The 27,152-nt window shown below is 47.3% G+C and overlaps 2 protein-coding genes across 2 annotated transcripts; one reads left to right on the forward strand and one right to left on the reverse strand.

Annotated features, from left to right (window-relative positions):
• The first annotated feature begins 1,208 nt into the window (after nt 1-1,208).
• ess2 (ess-2 spliceosome associated protein) lies at nt 1,209-17,254 on the forward strand. Its single transcript, XM_080208622.1, has 10 exons — nt 1,209-1,379; nt 3,797-3,965; nt 4,230-4,328; nt 4,478-4,647; nt 5,119-5,236; nt 8,752-8,882; nt 9,174-9,276; nt 11,871-11,980; nt 13,604-13,719; nt 15,842-17,254. Exons 1-10 carry the CDS (start codon nt 1,242-1,244, stop codon nt 16,110-16,112), a joined length of 1,425 nt encoding a protein of 474 aa, XP_080064748.1. The 5' UTR covers nt 1,209-1,241; the 3' UTR covers nt 16,113-17,254.
• A 5,161-nt stretch (nt 17,255-22,415) lies between these two features.
• On the reverse strand, nt 22,416-24,069 carry LOC145356004 (testis-specific serine/threonine-protein kinase 1-like). Its single transcript, XM_080208558.1, has one exon. The coding sequence runs from the start codon at nt 23,865-23,867 to the stop codon at nt 22,416-22,418; it is 1,452 nt and encodes a 483-aa protein (XP_080064684.1). The 5' UTR covers nt 23,868-24,069.
• Nucleotides 24,070-27,152: the final 3,083 nt, after the last annotated feature.

A 27,152-nucleotide genomic window follows, 5' to 3' on the forward strand; every position in this document is an offset into this window, starting at 1 on the left:
GCGACTCATGCACAAGGACCCCGAGGTCCCTCTGCACCGTCGCCTGCTGCAATTTTTCTCCATGTAAGTAATAATCCTTCCTACCATTATTCCTACCAAAGTGGACCACCTCGCACTTGCCAACATTAAATTCCATCTGCCATTTCCTGGCCCATTCGCCCAGCCTACCTAGATCCTTCTGTAGACTCTCCCCACCCTCCGCACAATTTGCCGTTCCCCCAATCTTGGTGTCATCAGCAAATTTCGACACCATACACTCGGTTCCCTCCTCCAGATCATCTATATAAATGGTAAATAGCTGAGGTCCCAGCACCGACCCCTGGGGCACTCCACTAGTCACCATCCGCCAATCCGAATAGCACCCATTGACCCCCACTCTCTGCCTCCTATTTGACAACCAGTCCTCTATCCACGCTAACACCCTACCCCCAACTCCAGACACCACCGTTCACATTGCGATAATCAGGTTCCTGTGACCATAGCATTTCCTGCATGCGTGGTGATCTCGAACCCCGGGAACATCCATGACTTTCCACATATTACAGGACATGCATTCACTCGACTGAATTGCCCTCCCATGTCTTAACTTTATTTCCCTCATGTTAACTTTATTCCATTTTGGATTAATTATATTACTTTAGTATATTGCCCAAACTTTCCCTGAATCCTGGCGTATCTCAATTACAGCTACTCGTTTAAAAATGAAGCTTTAATAATTTACCGTAATTTGAAGACAGACCCTAACAGCAGTTTGGTGCCATACAATAAACTTAAAATTTTCCTGTAATGTCTCTCTGGGATGGTGAATGTATAGGGGGCTGGTACGAGGAGGAGGGGCTGAATGGCCTTCGCGGAGAGGATGCCGGGATAACTTCACTCCTCCCGGTAGGCTCTGCTGTGCGGCGTTGCGCAGGCGCAGTGACACGGACAGCGGGCCCCGGCGCAGGCGCAGTGACACGGACAGCGGGCCCCCGGCGCAGGCGCAGTGACACGGACAGCAGGCCCCAGCGCAGGCGCAGTGACACGGACAGCAGGCCCCGGCGCAGGCGCAGTGACACGGACAGCGGGCCCCGGCGCAGGCGCAGTGACAAGGACAACAGGCCCCGGCGCAGGCGCAGTGACACGGACAGCAGGCCCCGGCGCAGGCGCAGTGACAAGGACAACAGGCCCCGGCGCAGGCGCAGTGACACGGACAGCAGGCCCCGGCGCAGGCGCAGTGACACGGACAGCAGGCCCTGGAGATGGGAAGCGAAAGGAAAGCGGAATGTAACCGAATGGGGGCCGAGTCCGGGAGAGGGAGCGGGAGCCCAGCCGCCATCGACACTCCAGCCAACGGACGGCGGAAGAAACGGATCTTGGATGAGGAAACCTATATCGGGGTAAATGGAAGAGTTAAAGATTAAAGTACGGGACTCTCCCCCCCCCCCCCCCAGAGTCACCCCCGTCCCACAACATCGACCCACAAACACCCCCCTGAAAACAACACCAAAAAATCCCCCCCCAAAAACCCCCCAACAAAATTCAATTCACAATTGGAATACTCAACCAGTGACCAAGTATAATTCTTAATAAATAGTAATTTCTATGGTTCCAATGTAAGCAACCCCCCCCATAGACATAAATCCTTTTCCAAAACCAGTTAGCACCAAACACATTTCTGCTCATGTGGATGTTAGATTTCCCATCTTTAACAGTCCTGGACAGTTTTCAGCAATGGATATATCCTCAAACAGCAGAACTTCTGATAAATAAACCCAGTCTCTGCCAGATCCCAGTTTCCAGACTTGACTCTCAGCTGCTACTCTTTTCCACAGTTCGCAAAAAGCAACTGAACTGGGTTTCTCTGTGAGCCAAACTCCACTCGACCATCTGATTTTTTTCTGTCAATCAGTATAATCAAGTTCTACTTTCAAAACCCCATGAGAAAACACCAGCATTAGTTCAGATCAAGACAAACATTCTAGCAGTTAGGATTACTGATGCTGCTGCAATAACAGTTGTTCATCCATCGTCATCGATAAGGACCTTGACACCATTAGTCATTTTGAGGCTGGTTGCGGTGTGACTGAAGGTGACCGATCAGGCCAATTCAGGCACGGAATGTCCTGGCACATATTGGTCAGACTGGTGTAGACACTGTAGTTGTTGCACTGGTGGCTCTGAACTTGCACAGCTCGCACTTATGTTGTGCTTCAGCAATACACCTTGTTGCGTGAGCTTGACAGCCTTTGTGGATGAGGCAGCACCAGGTAGGGTGGTTTTGTGCCAGCGTTTCCCAGGTGGTCGTGTCAATGTCAAGCGACTTCAAGGAGGCCTTGAGCGTGTCTTTGTAATGTCTCTTCTGCCCTCCATGTGAGCGTCTTCCAGCAGAGAGTTCCCCAAAAAGGAGCTGCTTGGGTATGCGCTGGTCTGACATACGGATGACATGACCTGCCCACTGGGTCTGTGCTCTCATCAGCAGTGTGTGGACTGATGGTAGATTCGCTCTAGAGAGAACTTCAGTGTCTGGTACTTTGTCTTGCCATTGGATGCATAATATTCTGCAGAGACAAGTCATGTGGAAATGATTGAGCTGTTTTGCATGCCTTCGATACACAGTCCACGTTTCACAGGCATACAGGAGGGTAGTGAGTACCACTGCCCTGTAGACATTCAGTTTTGTTGCCAGGCTGATTTCTCAACATTCCCATACAGTGGGACGAAGTCTACTGAAAGCAGAACTTGCCTTTGCTATTCTGCAGTTAACTTCTGTATCAATAGTCACTGCTTGGGGGAGGCTGCTGCCAAGGTAAGTGTACTGGTCCACTGCCTGTAGTTTCTGCCCTTTGATTGTGATTATGGGTTCTGTGTACGGTGCATGAGGGGCAGGCTGGTGCATGACTTCAGTCTTTTTAGTAAAGACTGGTAGACTTTTTAGTAAAGACGGGTAGTCAACAGGTGCAGTAAAACAGTAAAAGTACAGGGCAACTGCATATGGACAAAATGGCATTGATAATAAAACAAACTACTAAAACAGATTTTGTACAACAAACATGATACATACATTTCTTAACGACACAGTAACATCACACCCATCATCCTGACTTTGAAGTATATCGCCATTCCTTCACTGGTGTAGAATAAAAAGTAAAGAAGTTATTTACATTGATCCTGGGTCAAAATCCTGGAACTTACTCTCTATCGAGTGATCCTTTACAATTCAAATACCTCCAATACAAATATGTCCCTCCTGTAGCAAGACATCTTTATTCCTGTATTCCTATTCTAATACTCTAGTGCCCTTTGCAATGAATGCCAACATGCTTTCCTTTGCTTTCCTGATTGCTTGCTGTACTTGCTAATTGCCTGATAATTTTGTTTCTTGTATGAGAACACCCAAGAGTTGAGGAACATAGACTTTTAAAAGCTTCAATCCTTTTTTTAAAAACAGATCTGCTTCGCTATTCTTTGGGTCAATGTGAATAACCTCATACTTGCCACATTTTGATCTGTCTGCCACCCTGCTGTTATGGCAGTCTACTAGTCACAACCAGGCAACATCCAAATGTTGCTCTTACCTTCATTACCCTCTCACAAAACAATCTTTGACTCCTTCATCCGAGTGCATTGCTGAAAAAAAGAGACATGCGATCAAAGCTTTTCATCTCGGATAATTCAAAAAAATTGTAATGGGGATTCACAGTCCTAAACCCCTGTGAGTTAGCGCCCAGCGCCAACCTCATATTCACTCCAAAATCCTCGATGTTAATTTTTGCCCGTGTTGTATCATGACTGAACATTGCATTTTATCCAACAGAATTTGGAAGAAATTATCCAGCGAGACTTTTTCCCTGATGTGGAAAGGTTACGTGCTCAGAGAGAATATTTGGAGGCTGAAGAGAGTGGTGACATGGAAAAGATGCGTGAAATAACTATAAAGTATGGTTCTTCACTACGCAAGCCAAACTTGGGAACTCCTGCAGCTTGTAAGTGTGTCTCCTCTCAATTTGTGGCTCAGGGCCCAGTTGGCCCGGGGTCCAGTCAGCTCACGGCTCAGGTTTCTGACTCCCGCCTCCTACTGGAGCTTAGGGTCCAGACGGCCTGAGGTCCAGTTGGCTTGGGGCTCAGTTTTGCTGCTCCAATCCGCACGTTGGGGCTTGGGGTTCAAGGTTCGCAGCTCCAGCCTGTATGTTGGGACTGGCTACTCTGGTGACCCTGACTCTGCCTGTTTCTGCTCTGATCATTTTCAGATCTCACTCCTGCTACTTTTGAAACACCGGATGTTGCTCCAGGATCTCCATCTTCACAAAGTAAAGCTGGACAAGATGGAAGGCTTGCAGCTGATGACGGTGATTTTTCTGATGTGAAGTACATCTCTGTTTTATCAGTAGAAACTCTTCACCTACATCTGGTGGACAGTAATAAATGCGCAGTAATGTGTTGAGCTCAGTACTTGTATCTACCTTAATGACTGACTGGTGTTTCTCTCTTTTTCCAGGACAGAAAGATAAGAAAGAAGAAGCAAAGGAGTTGCCAACTCTGGACACCTTCTTTGGGAGAAGCACCAGTGAAGATAATGCCTCCTTCAAGCAGATCATAGAGATTGCTGAAGAGAGGAATAAGATCAAACATGCCTGGATGTATGAGGCAGAAGAAGAGTCAAAGCTGGTATGTTGTCTTCTGCTTTCTAAATGTTCACTAACTCTGTGCTGCTTGGTAATAAAGTCCTCAACCAATGACAATACGGTCTCCTATTCGATGATCAGATAGTTCTGGGATGCACTGGAAGTGAGATGACCAATGGTGCTGCCTCTTTATAAACAGATGCCCAGGGCCTTCTGTCTTCCAGGAGACTTGTTTCTAAGATTTGGGCCCAGTTTGTCCCAATCCCACCAACGAGACAAACCACTTGAGTTGTGGAAGAGCTGTGTCTCCAGCTGCTTAAAGAGGCATAAAGTAAACATAGAGCCTCTGTCCAGTAACATAGACCAAGAATTTGGACAATGGTGATAGGCCAGAGGAGGAATTGGGTAGGGGAAGTGACTGCTTTGCTGTGGGGTTTCACAGGACCCCATCCCTGTGAGGGTCACAGTGTAGAATGGGATTCCATGCTGAATGTGTTGGTGTTTCTTGTTCCAGCGTCGTGAAGAAATGCTGGCACTGCCGTCAGCCCAGATCCACGCTATTGAGACTGGAAAAGCAGGAGTAGAAACCTGGGAGTATAAAGCCAAAAATGTTCTGATGTATTACCCAGAAGGTAAGGAGCAGACTGATTTCCTAGTCATAATCTCTGGCCCTGTTTAGTGAGAAGCTAATTGCCATCACGTGGAGTTGCAGAGTTGTCAGACATTGTCAGACCAGAAGTCGCAGGATCAGCCCGAACACTTTTGTCCTGTTTGGGTGAATGCTTTGCCAATGCATGGCTCTTTTGGCACTTGCTAGTTACAGGAGAGAGTCTCTGAATCAGTACTGATGCGACCTGCCCCTGTTAGTGCTGAGGTAAGGGCAGGTAATGGTGATTATGCTGAAACATCCTGAGATAGAGCAAGAAGCAGCAGAGTTTAGCTGACACTTGATGGACTCATTTGGTGTGAATGCCAGAAGAAAGCAGGACCTTTCCTCACTGGTCAAAAATTTCTGTATACCTGCAGTCCTTGTGCAGCTTGACAGTATTGTGTTTCTAGGCAATGTCACAGTAGTGTGAAGTGAAGGGGCAGAGATTGAGCACTGGGAATACAACCAAAGTGGCCTCTTCCTGCTAACAGCCCCGCCTGTGTACATGTCTTTTGTTTTCTGAAGATGAAGTGCTTTTCAGATGTTACAATCAAATCAACATCCCATTCAGGGCATGCAGTTTCTTTGAGTTCATAGAAACTGGGAGCAAGAGTAGGCAATTCAGCCCATCGAGCTTGCTCCACTGTTTAATCTGTTCATGGATAATCCTCTTGTCTCAGCATCATACTCCTGCACTCTTCCCACACCCCTCGACACCTTTAGTGTTTAAAATTCCTTTTAATTCTTAAATATATTTAGAGACTGGAGTGGCATTGCTGCCTCACGGTGCCAGGGATCCAGGTTTGATTCCCGGCTTGGGTCACTGACTGTGCGGAATTTACACGTTCTCCCTGTGTCTGCATGGGTTTCTTCCAGGTGTTTCTGTTTCCTCCCATCCAAAGATGTGCAGATTGACCATGCTAAAATGCTTCCTAATATCAGGGAGACTAGCAAGGGTAAATGTATGTGTTTATGAGGATAGGGCCTGGGTGGGATTGTGGCAGGTGCAGACAAAACATCATCTCTACATCGAGTCTGTCCAGCTCTGTTAGACTTTTATACATTTCAATGAGATTCCCTCTCATTCTTCAAAACTCCTGCCATTCCAGCAGTCTAATTCTTCGCTACACACTCTCTATGTCAAGTATACCCTTTCTAAGGTAAGGAGACCAAAACTGCGTGCGATACCCCAGGTGTGATCTCACCAAGATCCTGTACAGCTGCAGTAAGGCATCCTTTGCTCCTGTACTCAAGTCCTCTTGCAATGAAGACCAACGTACCATTTGCCTCTTTATCTGCTTGTTATACCTAGATGCTTACTTTCAGGACTGGTGTGCAAGGTTATCCAGGTCCCTCTGCACATCAACATTTATTAATCTATCACTATTTAAACAATGCTCTGCCATTCTGTTCCTCTTTCTGAATGAATAACTTCGCAATTATCCACGTTATACTGCATTGCTATGTGTTTGTCCATTCGCTCACCATTCACATTCTCATCCAGTTTTGTGTTATCAGCAAACTTGAAAATATTACAGACTTAAAACATTAGCTTTGTCCTCTCTCCATACATGCTGTCAGATCCTCTGAGATTTCCCAGCATTTTTTGTTTTTATATTGGAAATATTATATTTGATTTCCGCGTCCAAATTAATGATATATATTGTGAATAGCTGGGGCCTAAGCACTGGTCCCTGTGGGACCCCACTAGTCACCAGTTTCCATTCCAAAAGAAGTCCATTTATTCCTACTCTGAATCCATGCTAATATATTATCTCCAATTCTTTGTGCTTTAACTTCACATATTAATGTCTTATGTAGGACTTTATCTGGATTAAATTCCATCTGCCATTCCTCTGCCAGAGTCTCCAACCTATCTATTTCCTCTGGCAACCGTCCTCACTATCTGCAGCTTCCCCAGCTTGGTGTTCTCTGCAAACTTACAAATCAGGCTCATCCAAATCATTTATAAATAATTATATATATTACAGAGGTCCAAGCACTGATCCTCACAGAACACCGCTGCTCACAGATCTCCAGTCAGAAAAGCACTCTTCCACCATTACTCTCTGCCTTCTATGCCAAGCTAGTTCTGTATCCATTTTACCAGCTCACTGTGGATCCCACGTGACTTCATCTTCTGTATCAGTCTGCCATGAGGGACCTTGTCAAAGGCCTTGCTACAGTCCATATAGACAACATCCAAAAGCTAAATTATGACACCAGGAAATGTGACAATTGGTTTGCTGCTGGAAGTGTGAGGTGGAGAGTGTAGACAAATTGATCATTTGTCTGTGAGGCCAAGCTTTGAATGCAGGCCAGAATGTTGGAAGTGGAATCTTCATGTGTCTGATGGTCTTAATTAACTTACCCTCGCAACAAGCTGGAGCTGATTGGCTAGATAGCCTTCCAGTGGTGATGTGAGAACATGATGTGGAGATGCCGGTGTTGGACTGGGGTAAACACAGCAAGAAGTCTCACAACACCAGGTTAAAATCCAACAGGTTTATTTGGTGGTAAATGCCACTAGCTTTCAGCGTTTGCCCCTTCGTCAGGTGAGTGGGAGTTCTGACCACAAACAGAGCATATAAAGGCACACACGGTTTACAGAATACTGATTAGAATGCGAGTCTTTACAGCTAATCAAGTCTTAAAGATGCAGACAGTGAGAGTGGAGAGAGGGTTAAGCACAGGTTAAAGAGACATGTATTGTCTCCAGACAGGACAGTTAGTGAGATTTCCCAAGCCCAGGCAAGTCATGGGGGTTACAGATAGTGTGACATGAACCCTAGATTCCTGTTGAGACCGTCCTCATGTGTCCGGAACTTGGCTATCAGTCTCTGCTCAGCGATTCTGCGCTGTCGTGTGTCGTGAAGGCCGCCTTGGAGAACGCTTACCCGAAGATCAGAGGCCGAATGCCCGTGACTGCTGTAGTGTTCGCCAACAGGAAGGGAGCACTCTTGCCTGGTGATTATTGAGCGGTGTTCATTCATCTGTTGTCGTAGTGTCTGCATGGTCTCCCCAATGTACCATGCCTCAGGACATCCTTTCCTGCAGTGTATCAGGTAGGCAACATTGACCGAGTTGCAAGAGAATGTACCACGTACCTGGTGGCGAAAGATTAGAAAGAATTATGGGTGAAGTGTCAAAATGGGTGTATTTTATGTTTCCATGGTTACCACATGCCTCCCTGTGTTCCCCATCCTTTGCTGCATCATGTGAGGGTTCTGTAACTAGAGTGCTGAGTGTAGCTTCCAGCTTGGATCTTGAAGGTCCATCAGATTAGAATGCTGAGAGGTGCGCGGGGCCTGGTCGGCCTGTGGTACTAAGGCCCAGAATGGAGTTGGCTGCTTTAGCTGTAATTTGACTGTGGTGCATTTTCATCCTGGGCACTCCCAATCCTACAAACTGAGCATGGGGCTGAGTACAAAGTCCTCTCTCTGAGCTCCTCACCATTTTGCATGCTAACTGCTGCTGTTCTCTTGCTTTATTTTACAGGAGTGAAGGATGATGAGCTCTTCAAGAAACCTCGTGAAGTGATTCACAAAAACACCCGTTTCCAGGGTGATCCGTTCAGTCGAGCTCTAAGCAAGTCGCAGCTGCAGCAAGCAGCAGCTCTGAATGCACAGGTATACAAAGCAAGATCCCACCACACTGCAGCCTTAGCAGCAGCAGGCAGACATAACTCGTGTAGAACCCCTGGGCCCACCTTTCACTCCCTCCCTCTTTCCTTCCCCTTCCTCCATTGCTTCAGCTTCTGGATCCAATCCTTTTGCAGCAGACTCCAGCTCTTGTGAGTTCTAATTATTGTGTTGAGGGGGAATTGAATAGCAGTGTGGAGCAGCGTCCCTTTCCTATTTTTGCCTGTTGTTGTGGGTGTGTGCTCAATGACTGAACGACACTTTTTTTTTATTTTGAAGTTTAAGCAGGGCAAAGTGGGGCCTGATGGGAAGGAGCTGATCCCCCAGGAATCACCCAAAGTGAATGGCTATGGCTTTGTGGGGACTCCTTCACCCGCTCCAGGTAAGAGCTCATATGTTGTCAGCTTGCATAACTCTCTCTAAGAAGGAGGACTGGTATTTGGAGGAATTCACTGGATGCGTAGTCACGGTTGTGCAGACAAAGTGGCAACAAGTTGCTACGAAAAGCAATCAAATGCTTCCCACTTGCTCTGCTTTGTGTAGTGGTGGCCAAGGTTACAAGCTTAGCCTGGAATTCCAGGTACCTTCGAGTTACAGAGCCATACAGGGCAGAAAAGGTCCTTCAGCCCATTGGATCTGCACTGACAATAACTACCACTAAAGTCATGCGCTAATCCCATTTTCCTGCACTTGCTCCATACCTTTGAATGTTATGATATTTCAAGTGCTCATTCAAATATTTGTTAAAGGTAGTAAGGTTTCCAGTCTCCATTACCTTCTCGGACAGTGCATTCCAGATTCCCACCACCCAAAGCATAAAATACTTTTTTCTGAAATCTCTTCTGAATCTCCTGCCCCTCACTCTAAAACTATGCCCCCTCGAGATTGACCCTCAACCAAGGGGAACAGCTGCTTCCTATTGGCCCAGTCCATACCCCTCATAATTTTATATACCTCAGTCATAGAAATGTAGAAAGTAAGGATTGAAGTAGGCTGTTTGGCCCATTAAGCCTGCTCTGCCATTCGTTCTGATCATGGCTGATCATCAAATTCAATATCCTGACCCTGCTTTCCCCCGTATCTCGTGATCCCTTTAGCCCCAAGAGCTATATCTAATTACTCCTTGGCCTCATGTCCCCCTTCAGCCTTCTCTGCTCTAAAGAAAACAAGATGTAGAGATGCTGGCATTGGACTGGGGTAAACACAGTAAGAAGTCTCACAACACCAGATTAAAGTCCAACAGGTTTATTTTGTACCAAAAACCACTAGCTTTCAGAGCACTGCTGCTTCATCAGGTAAATGGGAGTCCTGATCACAAACAGGGCATATAAAGACAAACTCAATTTACAAAATAATGGCTGGAATGTTAGTCTTTACAGGTAATCAAGTCTTAAAAGGTACAGACAGTGTGAGTGGAGAGAGCATTAAGCACAGGTTAAAGAGATGTGTATTATCTCATGACAGGACAGTTAGTGAGATTTTGCAACCCAGGCAAGTTGTGGAAGTTACAGATAGTGCGACATGAACCCAAGATCCCAGTTGAGGCCGTCCTCATATGTGCAGAACTTGGCTATCAGTCTCTGCTCAGTGACTCTGCGCTGTTGTGTGTCATGAAGGCCGCCTTGGAGAATGCTTACCCAAAGATCAGAGGCTGAATGCCCGTGACCGCTGAAGTGTTCCCCAACAGGATGTGAACACTATTGTTTGGTGATTGTTGAGCAGTGTTCATTCATCCATTGTCATAGCATCTGCATGGTCTCCCCAATGTACAATGTGGTCCAGGATGAAGTGGATGAATTGTAAAATTGCATCTGGAGACTGGCAGTTGGCATTGAGTACGAGGCAATTGCAACAATGCCATCATCGTGGGGGATGCTGGTGTAGAGTGCAAAGATACACAAGGCAAACACACCTGGCCGTCCCATTGTATTGGATATGGCGCTCGACTCATCGATCAACAGTTCCAACGCACCACAGCGAAAACCCGCACCGACTTCCTCAGAAGACAAACATGGGACATGGTGGACGGTGTACCCTTCGTCGTCCAGTACTTCCCCGGAGCAGAGCATCTTCTCTGGAGCCTTCAACACGTCATTGATGAAGACGAACATCTCACCAGGGCCATCCCCACACCCCCACTTCTTGCTTTCAAACAATCACGCAACCTCAAACAGACCATTGTTCGCAGCAAACTACCCAGCCTTCAGGAGAACAGTGACCACAACACCACACAACCCTGCCACAGCAACCTCTGCAAGACATGTTGGATCATCGACATGGATACCATCATCTCACGTGAGAATAGCATCCACCAGGTACATACTCTTGCAACTCGGCCAACGTTGTTGCCTACCTGATACGCTGCAGGAAAGGATGTCCCAAGGCATGGTGCATTGGGGAGACCATGCAGACGCTACAACAACGCATAAATGAACACCACTTGACAATCACCAGGCAAGAGTGTCCTCTTCCTGTTGGCGAACACTTCAGCCATCATGTGCAATCAGCTTCTGATCGAAGGGTAAGCATTCTCCAAGGCAGCCTTCATGACACACGACAGCGCAGAGTTGCTGAGCAGAGACTGATAGCCAAGTTCCGTACACATGAGGACGGCCTCAATCGGGATCTTGGGTTCATGTCGCACTATCTGTAATCCCATGATTTGCCTGGGCTTACAAAATCTCACTAACTGTCCTGTCTGGAGACAATACACATCTCTTTAACCTGTGCTTAACACTCTCTCCACTCACATACCTTTAAGACTTGATTACCTGTAAAAACTCACATTCCAACCATTATTTTGTAAAATGAGTTTGTGTTTTTATATGCCCTGTTTGTGAACAGAACTCACACTCACCTGACAAAGGAGCAGCGCCCCGAAAGCTAGTGGATTTTGCTACCAAATATTGTCTACCTGATACACATATATTTTGTCATTAGATTTTGTGTCATTGAATGCAGTTTGTGTCCCTGCAGGTGTTGATGACTCCCCAATGATGACATGGGGTGAGATTGAAGGCACGCCATTTCGTGTGGAGAGCTCAGAAAGTGCTCCTGTCGACAGGACACCAGGACCTGCGTTTAAGGTGGAGTATAAAAAAGGAGAAACCACGTAAGGAGCATCCAGATAGCAAACCCTTCACTTCAGTCCTCAACGGGCCCACAATATAACGCTCCCACTCTGCTCCCTCTCGGTCTAACGCTCCCACTCTGCTCCCTCTCGGTCTAACGCTCCCACTCTGCTCCCTCTCGGTCTAACGCTCCCACTCTGCTCCCTCTCGGTCTAACGCTCCCACTCTGCTCCCTCTCGGTCTAACGCTCCCACTCTGCTCCCCCTCGGTCTAACGCTCCCACTCTGCTCCCTCTCGGTCTAACGCTCCCACTCTGCTCCCCCTCGGTCTAACGCTCCCACTCTGCTCCCCCTCGGTCTAACGCTCCCACTCTGCTCCCTCTCGGTCTAACGCTCCCACTCTGCTCCCTCTCGGTCTAACGCTCCCACTCTGCTCCCTCTCGGTCTAACGCTCCCACTCTGCTCCCTCTCGGTCTAACGCTCCCACTCTGCTCCCTCTCGGTCTAACGCTCCCACTCTGCTCCCCCTCGGTCTAACGCTCCCACTCTGCTCCCCCTCGGTCTAACGCTCCCACTCTGCTCCCTCTCGGTCTAACGCTCCCACTCTGCTCCCTCTCGGTCTAACGCTCCCACTCTGCTCCCTCTCGGTCTAACGCTCCCACTCTGCTCCCTCTCGGTCTAACGCTCCCACTCTGCTCCCTCTCGGTCTAACGCTCCCACTCTGCTCCCTCTCGGTCTAACGCTCCCACTCTGCTCCCTCTCGGTCTAACGCTCCCACTCTGCTCCCTCTCGGTCTAACGCTCCCACTCTGCTCCCTCTCGGTCTAACGCTCCCACTCTGCTCCCTCTCGGTCTAACGCTCCCACTCTGCTCCCTCTCGGTCTAACGCTCCCACTCTGCTCCCTCTCGGTCTAACGCTCCCACTCTGCTCCCTCTCGGTCTAACGCTCCCACTCTGCTCCCTCTCGGTCTAACGCTCCCACTCTGCTCCCTCTCGGTCTAACGCTCCCACTCTGCTCCCTCTCGGTCTAACGCACTCCCTCTGCTCCCTCTCGGTCTAACGCACTCCCTCTGCTCCCTCTCGGTCTAACGCACTCCCTCTGCTCCCTCTGGGTTCAAGCTTCTCTCTCTGCCCACTCTGCGTCCAAAACTCTCCCTCTGCTCCACCGCCCCCCCCCCCCACCCACGCCTTGACGTGGCGTCCTGCCCCCCCCCCCTCCTCCCCCCTGCCCCCCCCCTCCTCCCCCCTGCCCCCCCTCCCCCCTGCCCCCCCCCTCCTCCCCCCTGCCCCCCCCTCCTCCCCCCTGCCCCCCCCTCCTCCTCCCTGCCCCCCCCTCCTCCTCCCCGCCCCCCCCTCCTCCTCCCCCCTCCTCCTCCCCCCCTGCCCCCTCCTCCTCCCCCCCCTGCCCCCTCCTCCTCCCCCCCGCCCCCTCCTCCTCCCCCCCTGCCCACCCCTCCTCCTCCCCCCCTGCCCACCCCTGCCCCCTCCTCCTCCCCCCCGCCCCCCCTCCTCCTCCCCCCTGCCCCCCCTCCTCCTCCTCCCCCTGCCCCCTCCCCCTCCACCTCCACCTCCTCCGTGTTGCGCCCTGTGTAGTCAGTGTTATTTGTTTGCCTCTAATCTGTGTGTGCCTCCTTACCACAGATTCTGGAACCTGGCCGGAGAGAGAGGTTGGGCCTAAAAATGGTTAATGAGGTCGCTGCCAAGAACAGATCCAAGAAGCAGGAAGCTCTACGGAAGGCCACGCAGAATCTGGTCAGGTAAGACATCCTACCTGCACTGATCATTGTGCTCAGATCTCTGAAAGACCATGAATTGGTAGGCCGGCTTATTGCTGCTGGCTCGGTTTCGGGCAGGCTGGGTGGGTGGGGTTTCGGGCAGGCTGGGTGGGTGGGGTGGGCGGGGTTATGGGTGGACCGGGTGGGCGGGGTTACAGGCAGGCCCAGTGGGCGGGGTTACAGGCAGGCCCAGTGGGTGGGGTTATGGGTGGACCAGGTGGGCGGGGTTACAGGCAGGCCCAGTGGGCGGGGTTACAGGCAGGCCCAGTGGGTGGGGTTATGGGTGGACCAGGTGGGCGGGGTTACAGGCAGGCCCAGTGGGCGGGGTTACAGGCAGGCCCAGTGGGTGGGGTTATGGGTGGACCAGGTGGGTGGGGTTACAGGCAGGCCGGGTGGCCTGAGCTAAGTTAACTGCTGCTTCACGATGTGGGGAGTGGGTCAGTCTGAGGTCATAGGGTCAGAGTTAAGGGGTTGCGGTCAGCCAAGTTGCAGCGTGACGTAGATAGGATGCAAGACTGGGCGGAGAAGTGGCAGATGGACTTCAACGCATATAAATGTGTAGTGGTCCATTTTGGCAGGTCCAATAGGATGAAGGAGTACAATATCAAAGGTAGGAGTCTTAGCTGGGTTGAAGAGCAGAGGGATCTTGAGGTCCGGGTCCATAGGACTCTTAAATCGGCCTCGCAGGTGGAGGATGTGGTCAAGAAGGCGTATGGTGTACTGGCCTTCATTAATCGAGGGATTGAGTTTAGGAGTCGGGAGGTAATGCTGCAACTTTATAAGACCCTTGTCAGGCCCCACTTGGAGTACTGTGTGCAGTTCTGGTCGCCTCACTACAGGAAGGATGTGGAAGCTATTGAAAGGGTGCAGAGGAGATTTACAAGGATGTTGCCTGGATTGGGAGGCATGCCTTATGAAGATAGGCTGAGAGAGCTGGGACTCTTCTCCCTGGAGAGACGAAGGTTGAGAGGCGACCTGATAGAGGTTTATAAGATGTTGAGAGGAATAGATAGGGTGGATTCTCAGAGGCTATTTCCCAGGGCTGAAATGGTCGCTACAAGATGACACAGGTTTAAGGTGCTGGGAAGCAAGTACGGAGGAGATGTTAGGGGTAAGTTTTTCACTCAGAGGGTGGTGAGTGAATGGAATCGGCTGCCATCGGTGGTGGTGGAGGCGAACTCGCTGGGGTCTTTTAAAAGACTTCTAGATGAGTATGTGGGATTTAATGGGATTGGGGGTTATAAATAGGTCTATGGCTTGGTAGGTATACAACTGATCGGCGCAACTAGTGGGCCGAAGGGCCTGTTTGTGCTGTAGTGTTCTATGTTCTATGTTCCCCTGCCTGGATTAATCCTGCTTTCAATGATTATGCACTGCAAAGTTGTTTCCTGGTAACGTTATTCCATGGTGCATTATTCAGCAGAATGGTTTAATGATTCTTTTGATGTGACATATTTTCAATTGCCGCGGGTGGGTGTGTGGAAAGAGGATAGTTCGAGCCTGGATTGAGTGTGTTCCCGTTTAAGGTGAGCACAAACCTTGCACAGAGTGGAGGGAGCTGATCAGTTGCTCTCTCATTTCCCTGTACGCTTTACTTTGAATTCTCAGCATTGAGAAGGTTTTGGCATTCATTGAAACAACTTTATTGGATCATTACCACTCCCAGCAGCCCCAGGGCTGCAGCAAAGTAGCCTGCTCAGGAGATACTGTGTTCTGCTTGCGTGAAATCAAGCTTGGTGTTTGTTTTTAACAGCATTGTATGCCTGTGGGCGCAGGGTGATGACTACAACACACTCCACTGTTAAACTGTCTGCAGGGATCGTGCAGGATTATACACTGACTATTGTGGAGCAATGCTGATGGGTGGACATTTGATCCACACCCATTGAAAGTTGGTGCACAGGCAGAGTTGGGTGAGGGGAATATACAACTGGAAGTACAGGTGCTGATGGGCAGCAGGGCACTCTGAACAATACAAGTTGAAAAGATAAGCTTGTCCTGGAGACGAATATAAAATATATGAAGTGTAATTTGTTGATAAATATTTTTGTGAGCCTTGGAGGATCCTGGGAACTGTGGACTTAATTCTGTTTCTTTTTGCCAGTCTCTCTCCACATGGAATCAGCCCTGTGATGTCACCAGCCCTGCAGCGTCTTGTTAACAGGACCTCCAGCAAGTACACAGACAGAGCTTTACGTGCTAGTTACACACCTACCCCGGCACACAAACTAACACCATTGTGCAAAACACCGTGTGCTGCTGGAACTCCTAATGCACTCAGTACCAAGCATACCCCAAGCAGCCAGGACCCAGCTTCTATCACTGACAACTTACTGCAGTTACCCAAGAGAAAGAAAGTGTCTGACTTCTCCTAGTGCTGGTGGGCATGTTCATCCACAGCTCTACACTTCTTTAACATAATGACCAAGATGTACTGGAAATCAAACTGATTTGTTCGATTCTTAATGGGATTATTTGAGAATGAAGGATGATTTCATCTGCATTCACATCCACGTTCACCAGTTTTCCTGCCAAAATATCCTTTCTGATTCTAAAAGTTCTTTGCGTGACTTGGACCCATTGCTGCTTTCAGCTCAGTGGCTGCCAGCTCCGTTATAACCTGTGATCCTCTGAAATGAGATAGTAACAATCTTGCAGTCAGTGTTGTCGTGAGCTCAATCACAGTTATTCTACTATGTACTCTGTGTGATCCATTGCCACTGCTTCAATATCTCACTGTCTGTCATATAACTTCAGTTGGAACTGTGGAAAATATTATCACTATTTATTAATGTCTTCTGTGTTCATATCTCCCCTAAACCCCAAACAACACTCGTTTCTCCCTATATTGTCAGCACATGAACCTTGAATCAGGAGGAGACCGTGTTACAATGCCTTAAAATTAAGGCTTTAGTTCTCTCTCTTGACCCACCTGTTCATCACTCCCCCCTCTGTAAAGCACACTGCCCACCCCCTGTTTTGCATATACTATTCACACTGTCTCTCACTCCGTTTTCCCATTTTCCCACTTTCCCTGTGTCATGTCCGCTGCAGTGGATATTGTGGATATCTTTGGGATTCTGAAGTTGCGGCACTTCAAGCTGAATGATGTGGGTAAAAGAGGCTCTCCACCAGGCTGGATACTGGTTCAATGTGACACTTTGGTATTGCTTTCTGACAGAAGATAGTGAGCAACCCTCCTCCTCCCCTGGCCCCCATACCCCTATCTGTATTTGCTTTATTACTGTTACAATTTTTCAATTGATCCAGAAATGGTGAGTTTCCCAGACATAGAATAAATTCACATTCTGGTGGATGATGCAGTGGTTGACAATATTCTGTTATATTTGTTAGCCAATCATCAGTCAACTATTGAATTAATTTGAGTCCCTGTAATAAATTCTAGAACTGTAAATGCTACAAATTCACACTGCATCTCTGAGCATCTAGAAGAAGGGGAAGGGAAGATGTGAAATTCAATGTGGAAGTTCCAAGTATTAAACGTAAAACTAATTTCTGAAGTTTCAACATTATTTTGATGAAAAGGCTGTAAAGAGTTGAGTATTTGTTGTCTTGAGCGTTGCACAGTGCATATTGCCAATCTCCATGATTTTTGAGAGAGTGCAGTCACCCACAGGCCGGACAGGTATCCTCTGGAGGACGTGACTTAACCCAGTTGGGGTTTTAGGGGAAGCTGGCAAATTTCATGGTGATTTTCCCACTGCCAATGCCAATTAACCAGATTTATTGAATTAAATTTCACAGGTTGCAATGCTGGAATATGATCTCAGCATTCAGGACTGGCAGCACAAAGCTGCTTAAACTGAATGACCACAATTAGAGGCAGACTGCATCGGTAGGCTGAGAGAGTAGACATGAATAGAGCTGTATGAATAGGTACAAGTGATTGGCTGGACTGGCTTCAGTTAAGAGGTGAAAGCTGCCCAAGGCAAGAAGTCTGCCTTTAGCTTGCTGAAACTGCATATATTACCAGAACCAGTTTGCCACCAGCATTTGGATTCATAGATTACCATTCCTCATGCTATTTCCTTATTCACCAGACTCCTGTTCCTTGAGCGGAATGTGACTTCTTTTCTGTCAGTTACTGACCTGTGTGTTGTCAGTCCCTGGGTCTTTGCTTTAGTCACTAGTTGTAAATGGAGAAAAAAGACTTCCATTTATATAGTGCCTATGATTCTAGTGCCTACATGGCCACTCTTTCCAGCCAATAAAGTGTGAATGAAGTGTAATCACCATTGTAATGTTGGAAAGACGCAGCCAGTTTGTCAAAGCACTGCCCAGAAACAGCAATGTGATGACTAGATCAATTTAACGTGCTGTTGGTTGGGGAATAAATATTGGCTTGCACACCAAAAGGAACTCCCTTGTTGCTTGCTTCTGAGATACTACTGGGATCTTGTACAGATGGAGCCTCTGTTTCATATCTCATCTGACAATGCAACTCTTCTTCAATTCCTCAATGAGCCTCAGTTTCTCACTGGAGCCTTAGCTTTAATTCTTGTACTCAAGTCCAGGAGTGCAACTTGAACCGATTGCCTTTCTCCATGCTGAGAAAAATACCAACTGAATCATGGCTGAGAGCTTAGTATCACCTCTATATCGTGTCACGGTGACACAGTAGTTAGCACTGCTCACCAGGGACCCGGGTTCGATTCCCGGCTTGGGTCACTGTCTGTGTGGAGTTTACACATTCTCCCCATGTCTGTGTGGGTTTCCTCCCACAGTCCAAATATGTGCCGGTTAGGTGGATTTGCCACCTAACATAGAATCAGACCGTGCAGAAGAGGCTCTTCGGCCCATTGAGTCTGCACCAACATGTGAGAACCACCATGCTCTTGAATATTATGATGTGCCAAGTATTCATCAGGTATTTTTTAAAGGATGTGAAGCAACTCTCATCTCCCAACCTCCCGGGTAGCGCATTCCAGACTGTCACCTCTCCAGTGCAATCCTTCCAATAATGTGGTGACCAGAACTGCACATGGTTTTATACAACTGCATTTTGAGTAGCAAATGTTGTTCCTCTTTTCGGGAAAGGAAATAGGAATGACCCTGGTAATTAAAGGCCAGTTAGTCTTACGTCGGTGGTCAGTAAGTTAATGGAGAGGGTCCTGAGAGATAGGATTTATGACCATTTGGAAAGATTCAGTTTAATCCAGGATAGTCAGCACGGTTTTGTGAGGGGTAAGTCCTGCCTCACACATCTGATTGAATTCTTTGAGGAGGTAACTAAGTGTGTAGACAAAGGTAGAGCAGTTGATGTCGTATACATGGATTTTAGTAAGGCGTTTGATAAGGTTCCCCACGGTAGGCTCGTGAAGAAAGTAAGGAGGTGTGGAATAGAAGGAAATTTGGCTGATTGGATAAGTAACTGGCTGTCTCATAGAAGACAGAGGATGGGGTGGAGGGAAAATTTTCAGACTGGAGGCCAGTTACCAGCGGTGTACCACAGGGATCAGTGCTGGGTCCTCTGCTGTTTGTGATTTTTATCAATGACTTGGAAGAGGGGGCTGAAGGGTGGGTTAGTAAATTTGCTGATGACACCAAGATTGGTGGAGTAGTGGATGAGGTGGAGGGCTCTTGCAGGCTGCAAAGAGACATTGATAGGATGCAGAGCTGGGCCGAAAAGTGGCAGATGGAGTTTAACCCTGATAAATGTAAGGTGATTAATTTTGGTAGGACAAACTTGAATGTGGATTACAGGGTCAACGGCAGGGTTCTGAGGAACGTGGAGGAATAGAGAGATCTTGGGATTCATATCCACAGATCTCTGAAGGTTGCCACTCAAGTGGATAGAATCGTGAAGAAGGCTTATAGTGTGTTAGCGTTTATTAATGGGGGGGGTTTGAGTTTAAGAGCCGTGGGGTTATGCTGCAACTATACCGGACCTTGGTGAGACCACATTTGGAATATTGTGTTCAGTTCTGGTCACCTCATTATAAGAAGGATGTGGAAGCTTTGGAGAGAGTGCAGAGGAGATTTACCAGGATGCTGCCTGGTTTGGAGGGTAGGTCTTATGAGGAAAGGTTGGGGCTTTTCTCTTTGGAGCGGAGGAGGATGAGAGGCGACTTAATAGAGGTTTATAAGATGATGAGAAGGATTGATAGAGTGGACGTGCAGAGACTATTTCCTCGCGTGGATGTAGCTGTTACTAGGGGGCATAACTATAAGGTTCATGGTGGGAGATATAGGAGGGATGTCTGAGGTAGATTCTTCACTCAGAGAGTGGTTGGGGTGTGGAATGCACTGCCTGCTGTGATAGTGGAGTCGGACACTTTAGGAACTTTCAAGCGGTTATTGGATAGGCACATGGAGCACTCCGGAATTATAGGGAGGGGATAACTTGATCATGGGATCGGACATAGCTCAGCACAACATTGAGGTCTGAAGGGCCTGTACTGTGCTGTAATGTTCTATGTTCTAACTTGCCTTCCCTAATTTGTAATCGGTATCTCGATTGATAAAGACAAGTGTCTCGTATGCCTTTTTCACCATCCTACTGACGTGCCTTTCCACCTTCAGAGACTTGTAACAAACATGCCAAGGTCCCTTTGTTCCACAGAACTCCCTTGTGAACACCATTAATTGAGTATTTCCATCTCAAATTACTCCTTCCGAAGTATAACACTTCATGCTTTTCAAATTCCATCTGCTACTTATCTGCCCATTTGACCATCCCATCTGTACCTTCCTGTAGCCCAAAACACTCAGCCTCACTGTTAACCATCCGGCCAATCCTTATATCATCGCAAATTTACTAATCCTGTACCCCCACGTGGTCACCTGTGTTGTTTATATAAATTCTGAATAAAAGGGGACCCAGTACAGATCCCTATGGTACGCAACTGGTCACTAGAATAGCCTTCTGTCATCACCCTCTGTCTCCTACAACTGATGATGTGGAGATGCTGGCGTTGGACTGGGGTAAACACAGTAAGCAGTCTGACAACACCAGGTTTAAGTCCAACCGATTTATTTGATAGTAAACTCGCAAACTTTCGGGGTTTGTCCCTTCGTCAGGCGAACTCTCCATTCACCTGACAAAGGGACAAACCCCGAAAGCTTGTGAGTTTACTATCAAATAACTCGTTGGACTTAAACCTGGTGTTGTCAGACTTCTTACTGTTCCTTCAACTGAGCCAGTTTTGAATCCACTTTAGCAAATTATCCTATATCCCATGCGAATTTACGTTCTTTATAAATTTCCCATGTGGAACTTTGTCAAAGGCTTTGCTGAAATCCAAATAAACTACATCAACTGCACTACCCTCATCTACACGCCTGGTCACCACCTCAAAAAATTCGATCATATTTATTAGGCAAGACCTCCCTCTGACGAAGCCATGCTGACTATCCCTGATCAAGCCTTGCCTCCCCAAGTGGAGATAGATGCTCCCTTTAATAATTTTCTCCAGCAGTTTCCCTACCGCTGACGTGAGACTCACTAGTTGTAGTTCTCTGGCTTATCTCTACAACCCTTCTTAAATTGTGGAACCATATTAGCTGTTCTCCAGTCCTTTGACACCTCCCCTGTGACAAGAGAGGAATTAAAAAATTGGGTTAGAGCCCCTGCAATCTCTCCCCTTCCCTCCCACAACAGCCCAGGACACAATTCACCCAGACTTAAGATTCATTCACTTTTAAGGCTGCCAAAACCTTCAATACCTCATCCTTCCTATATTAATTTGCTCAAGAACCTCATTGCCTCCCTGAATTCCATAACTGTTGTCCTCATTCTCTTGGGTGAAGATGGATGTGAAATATTCATTCAACACTCTGCCAATGTCTTCTGGCTCCACCCATAGATTGCCCTCTTGGTCCCGAAAGGACCCTAATCATTCCCTGGTTATCCTCTTCGTATTGATATACTTACAAAATATCCTGGGATTTACCCTACTTTTACCAGCCAGAAATTTCTCGTATCCTTCTGCTTTCCTAATTGCTTTCTTAAGCTCCATCCTGCACTTTCTATACCTCACTAATGCTTCCACTGATTCGCTCCCCTTGAACTTTTTAAAATCCTTTTTCCTTCTCATTGTATCCTGAATATCTCTGGTCATTCATGGCCCTCTGGGCATGTTGCTCCTTCCTCTCACTCCAGAGGGTCATAGTCAAATAGTGCTTCACAAAAGTATTCTCAAACACACTATGACATCAAGCTACATAGATATTCGAGCAGGTGATCAAGAATTTGTTAAATATAAAACTTCTAAGGAGTGTCTCAATGTAGGGAAATGAAATGGAAAGGCTGAGAGATTTAGGGAGAAAATCCTACAGCAGTAGAACCTTGATGATTGAAAGCATGATTACCAATCATAAAATGCTTAAAATTGAAGATGTTGAAAGGGTCCAGAACTGAAGGAGGGCAGAGAGCTCGGAGTGAGGGTGTGCTGGAGGAGATTACACAGTGAGGTAGGAAGGACGATGGGCAAGGCTGTGGAGGGATTTCAATAAAAGGGTGACAATTTTCAAATAAGGAGCAAATAAATGTAATTCAGCAGGTGTGGGCACATTACAAACACTGCTGAGACCTCACTAAATACCAAAGCTTTCTGGGTTTCTTCCTGGATCTTTATTAGATGTTTTCTAAGCAGTGAAACAGCTGACTCATTCAGATGGATTTATACGGGATGTTTGAACTTTTTGTTTCTGGATATCTAGGCGCGAGATTTGCTTGAATGTTTGCCCTTTTTTTCGACAGATTTTGACTTTCTGGAACTAACTTTTTTCAGCTCTGCCTTGCTCTGTGCCTCTAAAAAGCTCTCCTGGTCGGGATAGACCTCACTATCATCAGGATGGTCTTCATCAATCATTCTCAGACTTCTCGATCTGCGTCTGCTGCCCTTTGTTTCTGTTTTGCTGTCGGGTTCAGCTTCACTTTTGGTATCCTGATTTGCGGACCTTTCCTGCCTTGACCCTCCATTCTTGTGCTCAGCTTTCTGTGTACTCCTTGATTGGTTCTTTGTGTCCTCAGACTTTGCCTGAGGGGGGACTCTGTCCTTGAAGTCAGATTTGCCCTCGTGTCTTGTCTCCTCCTTGGACTCAGCATGTGCCTCATACCTGCCATCTGCCTTGTCCCGTTTCATGTTCATCCATTCATGTTTTGCCTCATGTTTCATATCCACCCATTCATGGCCTGTTTCAATTTCCCATTGGTACTTTGGATCACGTTTATGCTCACTCTTTCCTTCATGTTTATCTTCCTTTGGGTGCGCATGCTGCTTGTCCTCCCTCTTCTCTGTACTGGCTTCCACTTTCTTGGTTGTACTGGTTTCTTTCATCTTGGCAGTGAAGAGCCAGGGATGTTCCAGAACCTCCTCAATAGTGAGACGTTTGGTGGTGTCGGGATGAAGCATGCGATAGATCAGCTCCTTGCACTCTGCAGGCACCACTTTTGACCGAGGAAAATCTACTCTATGTTCCTTCTGAATCCTCAGCATTCTCTTAATATTGGAGTCATCGTACGGCATAGATCCACACACCATGATGAAAAGAATCACCCCAAGGCTCCAAACATCGTACACTTTGGGTTGGTAAGGAATACCCTGCAGTACTTCAGGCGCTGCATATGCTGCAGAGCCACAAAATGTTTTGCTCAGCAAGGGTCTCCCCTGATCGTCTGTAGTGCATCGTTTGGCAAAACCAAAGTCCGAGAGCTTGATGTTGAAGTCCTTATCGAGGAGAAGATTCTCACACTTGAGATCCCGATGGACCACATCCAGCTCATGACAGTACTTGACAGCCAGTGCCAACTGACGAAACATCTTACGTGCCACTTCTTCAGGCAAGGCTCCCCTGGTTTTAATAAACTCTAGTAAATCTCCCTGAACGCCCAACTCCATGATAATGTAAACCTTGCCATCTGAAGTCTCAAAAATCTCAAAGGTTTTCACAATGTAACGGTGATTGAGCAGAGCCAAGATTTCCAACTCACGGGGCAGGAACTTCTCCAGGAAGTCAGCAGGAGCTTTCCTCCTGTCAATGATTTTAACAGCCACATTAGTCTTCAGACGGTCAGAGTAAGCAGACTTGACTTTGGCATATGACCCCTCGCCCAGGTTGACGCCCAGTGTGTAGCCCCGTTTTTTCAGGACCACCCCGTCATCCATGGTGTTGTGACATCAATACGTGTTTGCACACTACCTAGCTACCTTTTACCCACTCACAAACGCCATGGAAACAAGCTAGAGGCACTTCTGCACAGCACGCTAATGTTCCGAGTACCCTTCAGCCCTGAAAGAGACTATTTTCACAAACAGTAACTTTAGTAAGTCACCGTCTTGAAGCTGGCAACTGCGGTTGTGATGGATCTAAAAAGAATGTTTGTGTTGTGACATACAGATGATGGCACAATGGTCATAATATGAGTATAGGATGTTACAAATGCAAGCTTTTATAAGATTATGTCTTGGGACTGTGATTTTAATTCAGAATAAAATGAAGGGGGTCAGCTGACCTGTTTTTGAGCAGAGCTGACAGAGAGCTCAGGTGCTGTTTAGCTGAGACGGTTTAAGGTTTTCACACTTTGAAACAATGGCACAACATCAGTGTTTACAGTGATGAGACTGCTGGTATCTGAAGTCTCAGGAAGGTGTTCCAGAATGTCAGGTTAAAGCAGTTATGCTTTAAACCGTCCATCTACTTTTAAGATGAAAGAGATTTGGAATCTCATCAATCAGCATTTTTACCAGGATACAGGGCTGATTTCACTCATGTTGCCATGGAACTTAAAGACAGGAAGAGTTTCTGAGATATCCCTGAGAGCTCACAGGCACAGCTCACCTGTCAGGGTCAGGGAAAGAAGCTAAAGTTTCTGTTTCACCCTCCCGGGATGCAGACAGAACATTGTGCCTGGATTGAAAGGCCAAACTTGTGTGAGGACTTGGAAGAAGGCTTGAAAATTTGCTTAGCTTACACAAAAGAGAGACTCTTGAGGAAAATCCCTCACCCTGAAAGACAGTTCTGGTTTAAATGTCAGCAGGAAATATAGAACATAGAACACTACGGCACAAACAGGCCCTTCGGCCCACAAGTTGCGCCAATCACATCTATACCTACCAAGCCATAGAACTATCTGTAACTTCCAATGCCATTAGATCCCATATACTCATCCAGAAGTCTTTTAAAAGACCCCAGCGGTTCGCCTCCACCACCACCAATGGCAGCCGATTCCACTCACTCACCACCCTCTGAGTGAAAAACTTACCCCTAACATCTCCTCTGTACTTGCTTCCCAGCACCTTAAACCTGTGTCCTCTCGTAGCAACCATTTCAGCCTTGGGAAATAGCCTCCGAGAATCCACCCTATCTATTCCTCTCAACATTTTATAAACCTGTATCAGGTCACCTCTAAACCTTCGTCTCTCCAGGGAGAAGAGACCCAGCTCCCTCAACCTATCTTCATAAGGCATGCATCCCAATCCAGGCAACATCCTTGTAAATCTCCTCTGCACCCTCTCAATAGCTTCCACATCCTTCCTGTAGTGAGGTGACCAGAACTGCGCACAGTACTCCAAGTGGGGTCTGACAAGGGTCTTATAAAGTTGCAGCATTACCTCCCGACTCTTAAACTCCATCCCTCGATTAATGAAGGCCAGTACACCATATGACTTCCTGACCACATCCTCCACCTGTGAGGCCGATTTAAGAGTCCTATGGACCCAGACCCCAAGATCTGCTCTTCAACACTACTAAGACTCCTACCCTTGATATTGTACTCCTGCATCCCATTGGTCCTGCCAAAATGGACCACTACACGTTTATCCGGGTTGAAGTCCATCTGCCACTTCTCCGCCCAGTCTTGCATCCTATCTATGTCTCGCTGCAATTTCTGACATCCGTCCAGACTATTCACAACACCACCAACCTTCGTATCGTCAGCGAACTTACTAACCCATCCCTCCACTTCCTCATCCAGGTCATTTATGAAAATGACAAACAGCAAGGGTCCCAGAACAGATCCCTGGGGCACTCCACTGGTGACCGACCTCCATGCAGAAAAAGACCCAACCACAACCACTCTCTGCCTTCTGCAGGCAAGTCAGTTCTGGATCCACAAGGCCAAAGCCCCTTGGATCCAATGCCCTCTCACCTTCCCAAGAAGTCTTGCATGGGGGACCTTATCAAATGCCTTGCTGAAGTCCATATAAACCACATCTACCGCTCTTCCTTCGTCAATGTGTTCAGTCACATTTTGAAATGTTGGGAAAGGGAAGAAACTCTTGGAGTTAAGAAGCACTTTGAATTGGATTTAGGAGATTTGAATGTCGAATTGAGGACCTGACCAAAAGCTTCAACAACGTTTGTGCGTATGGAATCCTTTCTTACACTCGTTTTGCAGATCAAACTTGAACGAAACCACAGCTTGCACCTGATTGAACCAATCCAACTACGAAGATGCATCGGTCACTGTTGCCTGCCCAGGCCAGTCAGTCTCTCATGTTTTTAACCCTCCAGGATTACACAATACAAAAGGATTTCTTTTACATTGTACAGAAATGGTCTCCTTGATAGTCTAACAACATGGAAAACCAAGCTGCTTTTCAACCAACTCCCACAGTACATTGATAAGATCAACAATGCAATCCTTCAAAACGTGGACCGTTTTCTGGATCTGTGAGTCTCCTCTTGAAGTAGGCAGATGGAGTTGACAACATTTATTATTGCCCATAATGTGCTACGTTCAAAATTGACCAATTGGAAAAGGTTATCTCAAAGCTGACACTAGGGTCATAGTTTACTGGGCGTTGGTGAATCCCATGCTCTTGTATGATTCGGAGACTTAGACAACCTACAATAGGTACCTAAAAGCAGTGGAGAGGTACCATCAGCAGTGCCTTTGCAAGATCCTCCAAATCTACTGGCAAGAAAGGCAATCCAACAGCTGTGCCCTCTTCCAAGTCAAGATGCCAATGATTATGCCAACTTTTACTGATGCTTTTACATAGAAAATATTCTTTCTCGTAACACAGCTTGATATGGCTCCTGCTCTGCCCAAGACATCAAGAAACTACAAAAGATCATGAATGTTGCCCAATCAGTCACGCAAAGCAGCCTGCCATCCATTGACTCTGTCTACATTCCCACTGCCTCGACAAAGCATAATTAAGGACCCATGCATCCCACACATTCTTCCACCTTCATAGAACATAGAACTCTACAGCACAAACAGACCCTTCGGACCACAAATTGCACCTACCAGGCCATAGAACTATCTGTAACTCCCAATCCCATGAAATATATATTCATCCAGAAGTCTTTTAAAAGATCCCAGCGAGTTCGCCTCTACCACCACCGACGGCAGCCGATTCCACTCACTCACCACCCTCTGAGTGAAAACCTTACCCCTAACATCTCCTCTGTACTTGCTCCCCAGCACCTTAAACCTGTGTCCT

Source organism: Carcharhinus amblyrhynchos, chromosome 20, assembly GCF_965287045.1.
Source record: "Carcharhinus amblyrhynchos chromosome 20, sCarAmb.v2.hapA, whole genome shotgun sequence".
Lineage (NCBI taxonomy): Eukaryota > Metazoa > Chordata > Chondrichthyes > Carcharhiniformes > Carcharhinidae > Carcharhinus > Carcharhinus amblyrhynchos.

Bases quoted from the DNA above. Each gene is read 5' to 3' on its own strand.
- ess2 (XM_080208622.1), top strand. From the start codon at position 1,242: ATGGGAAGCGAAAGGAAAGCGGAATGTAACCGAATGGGGGCCGAGTCC. The intron at 3,966-4,229 runs GTAAGTGTGTCT...GATCATTTTCAG, and splicing joins CTTGGGAACTCCTGCAGCTT to ATCTCACTCCTGCTACTTTT. The intron at 11,981-13,603 runs GTGGAGTATAAA...TCCTTACCACAG, and splicing joins CACCAGGACCTGCGTTTAAG to ATTCTGGAACCTGGCCGGAG.
- LOC145356004 (XM_080208558.1), bottom strand. From the start codon at position 23,867: ATGGATGACGGGGTGGTCCTGAAAAAACGGGGCTACACACTGGGCGTC.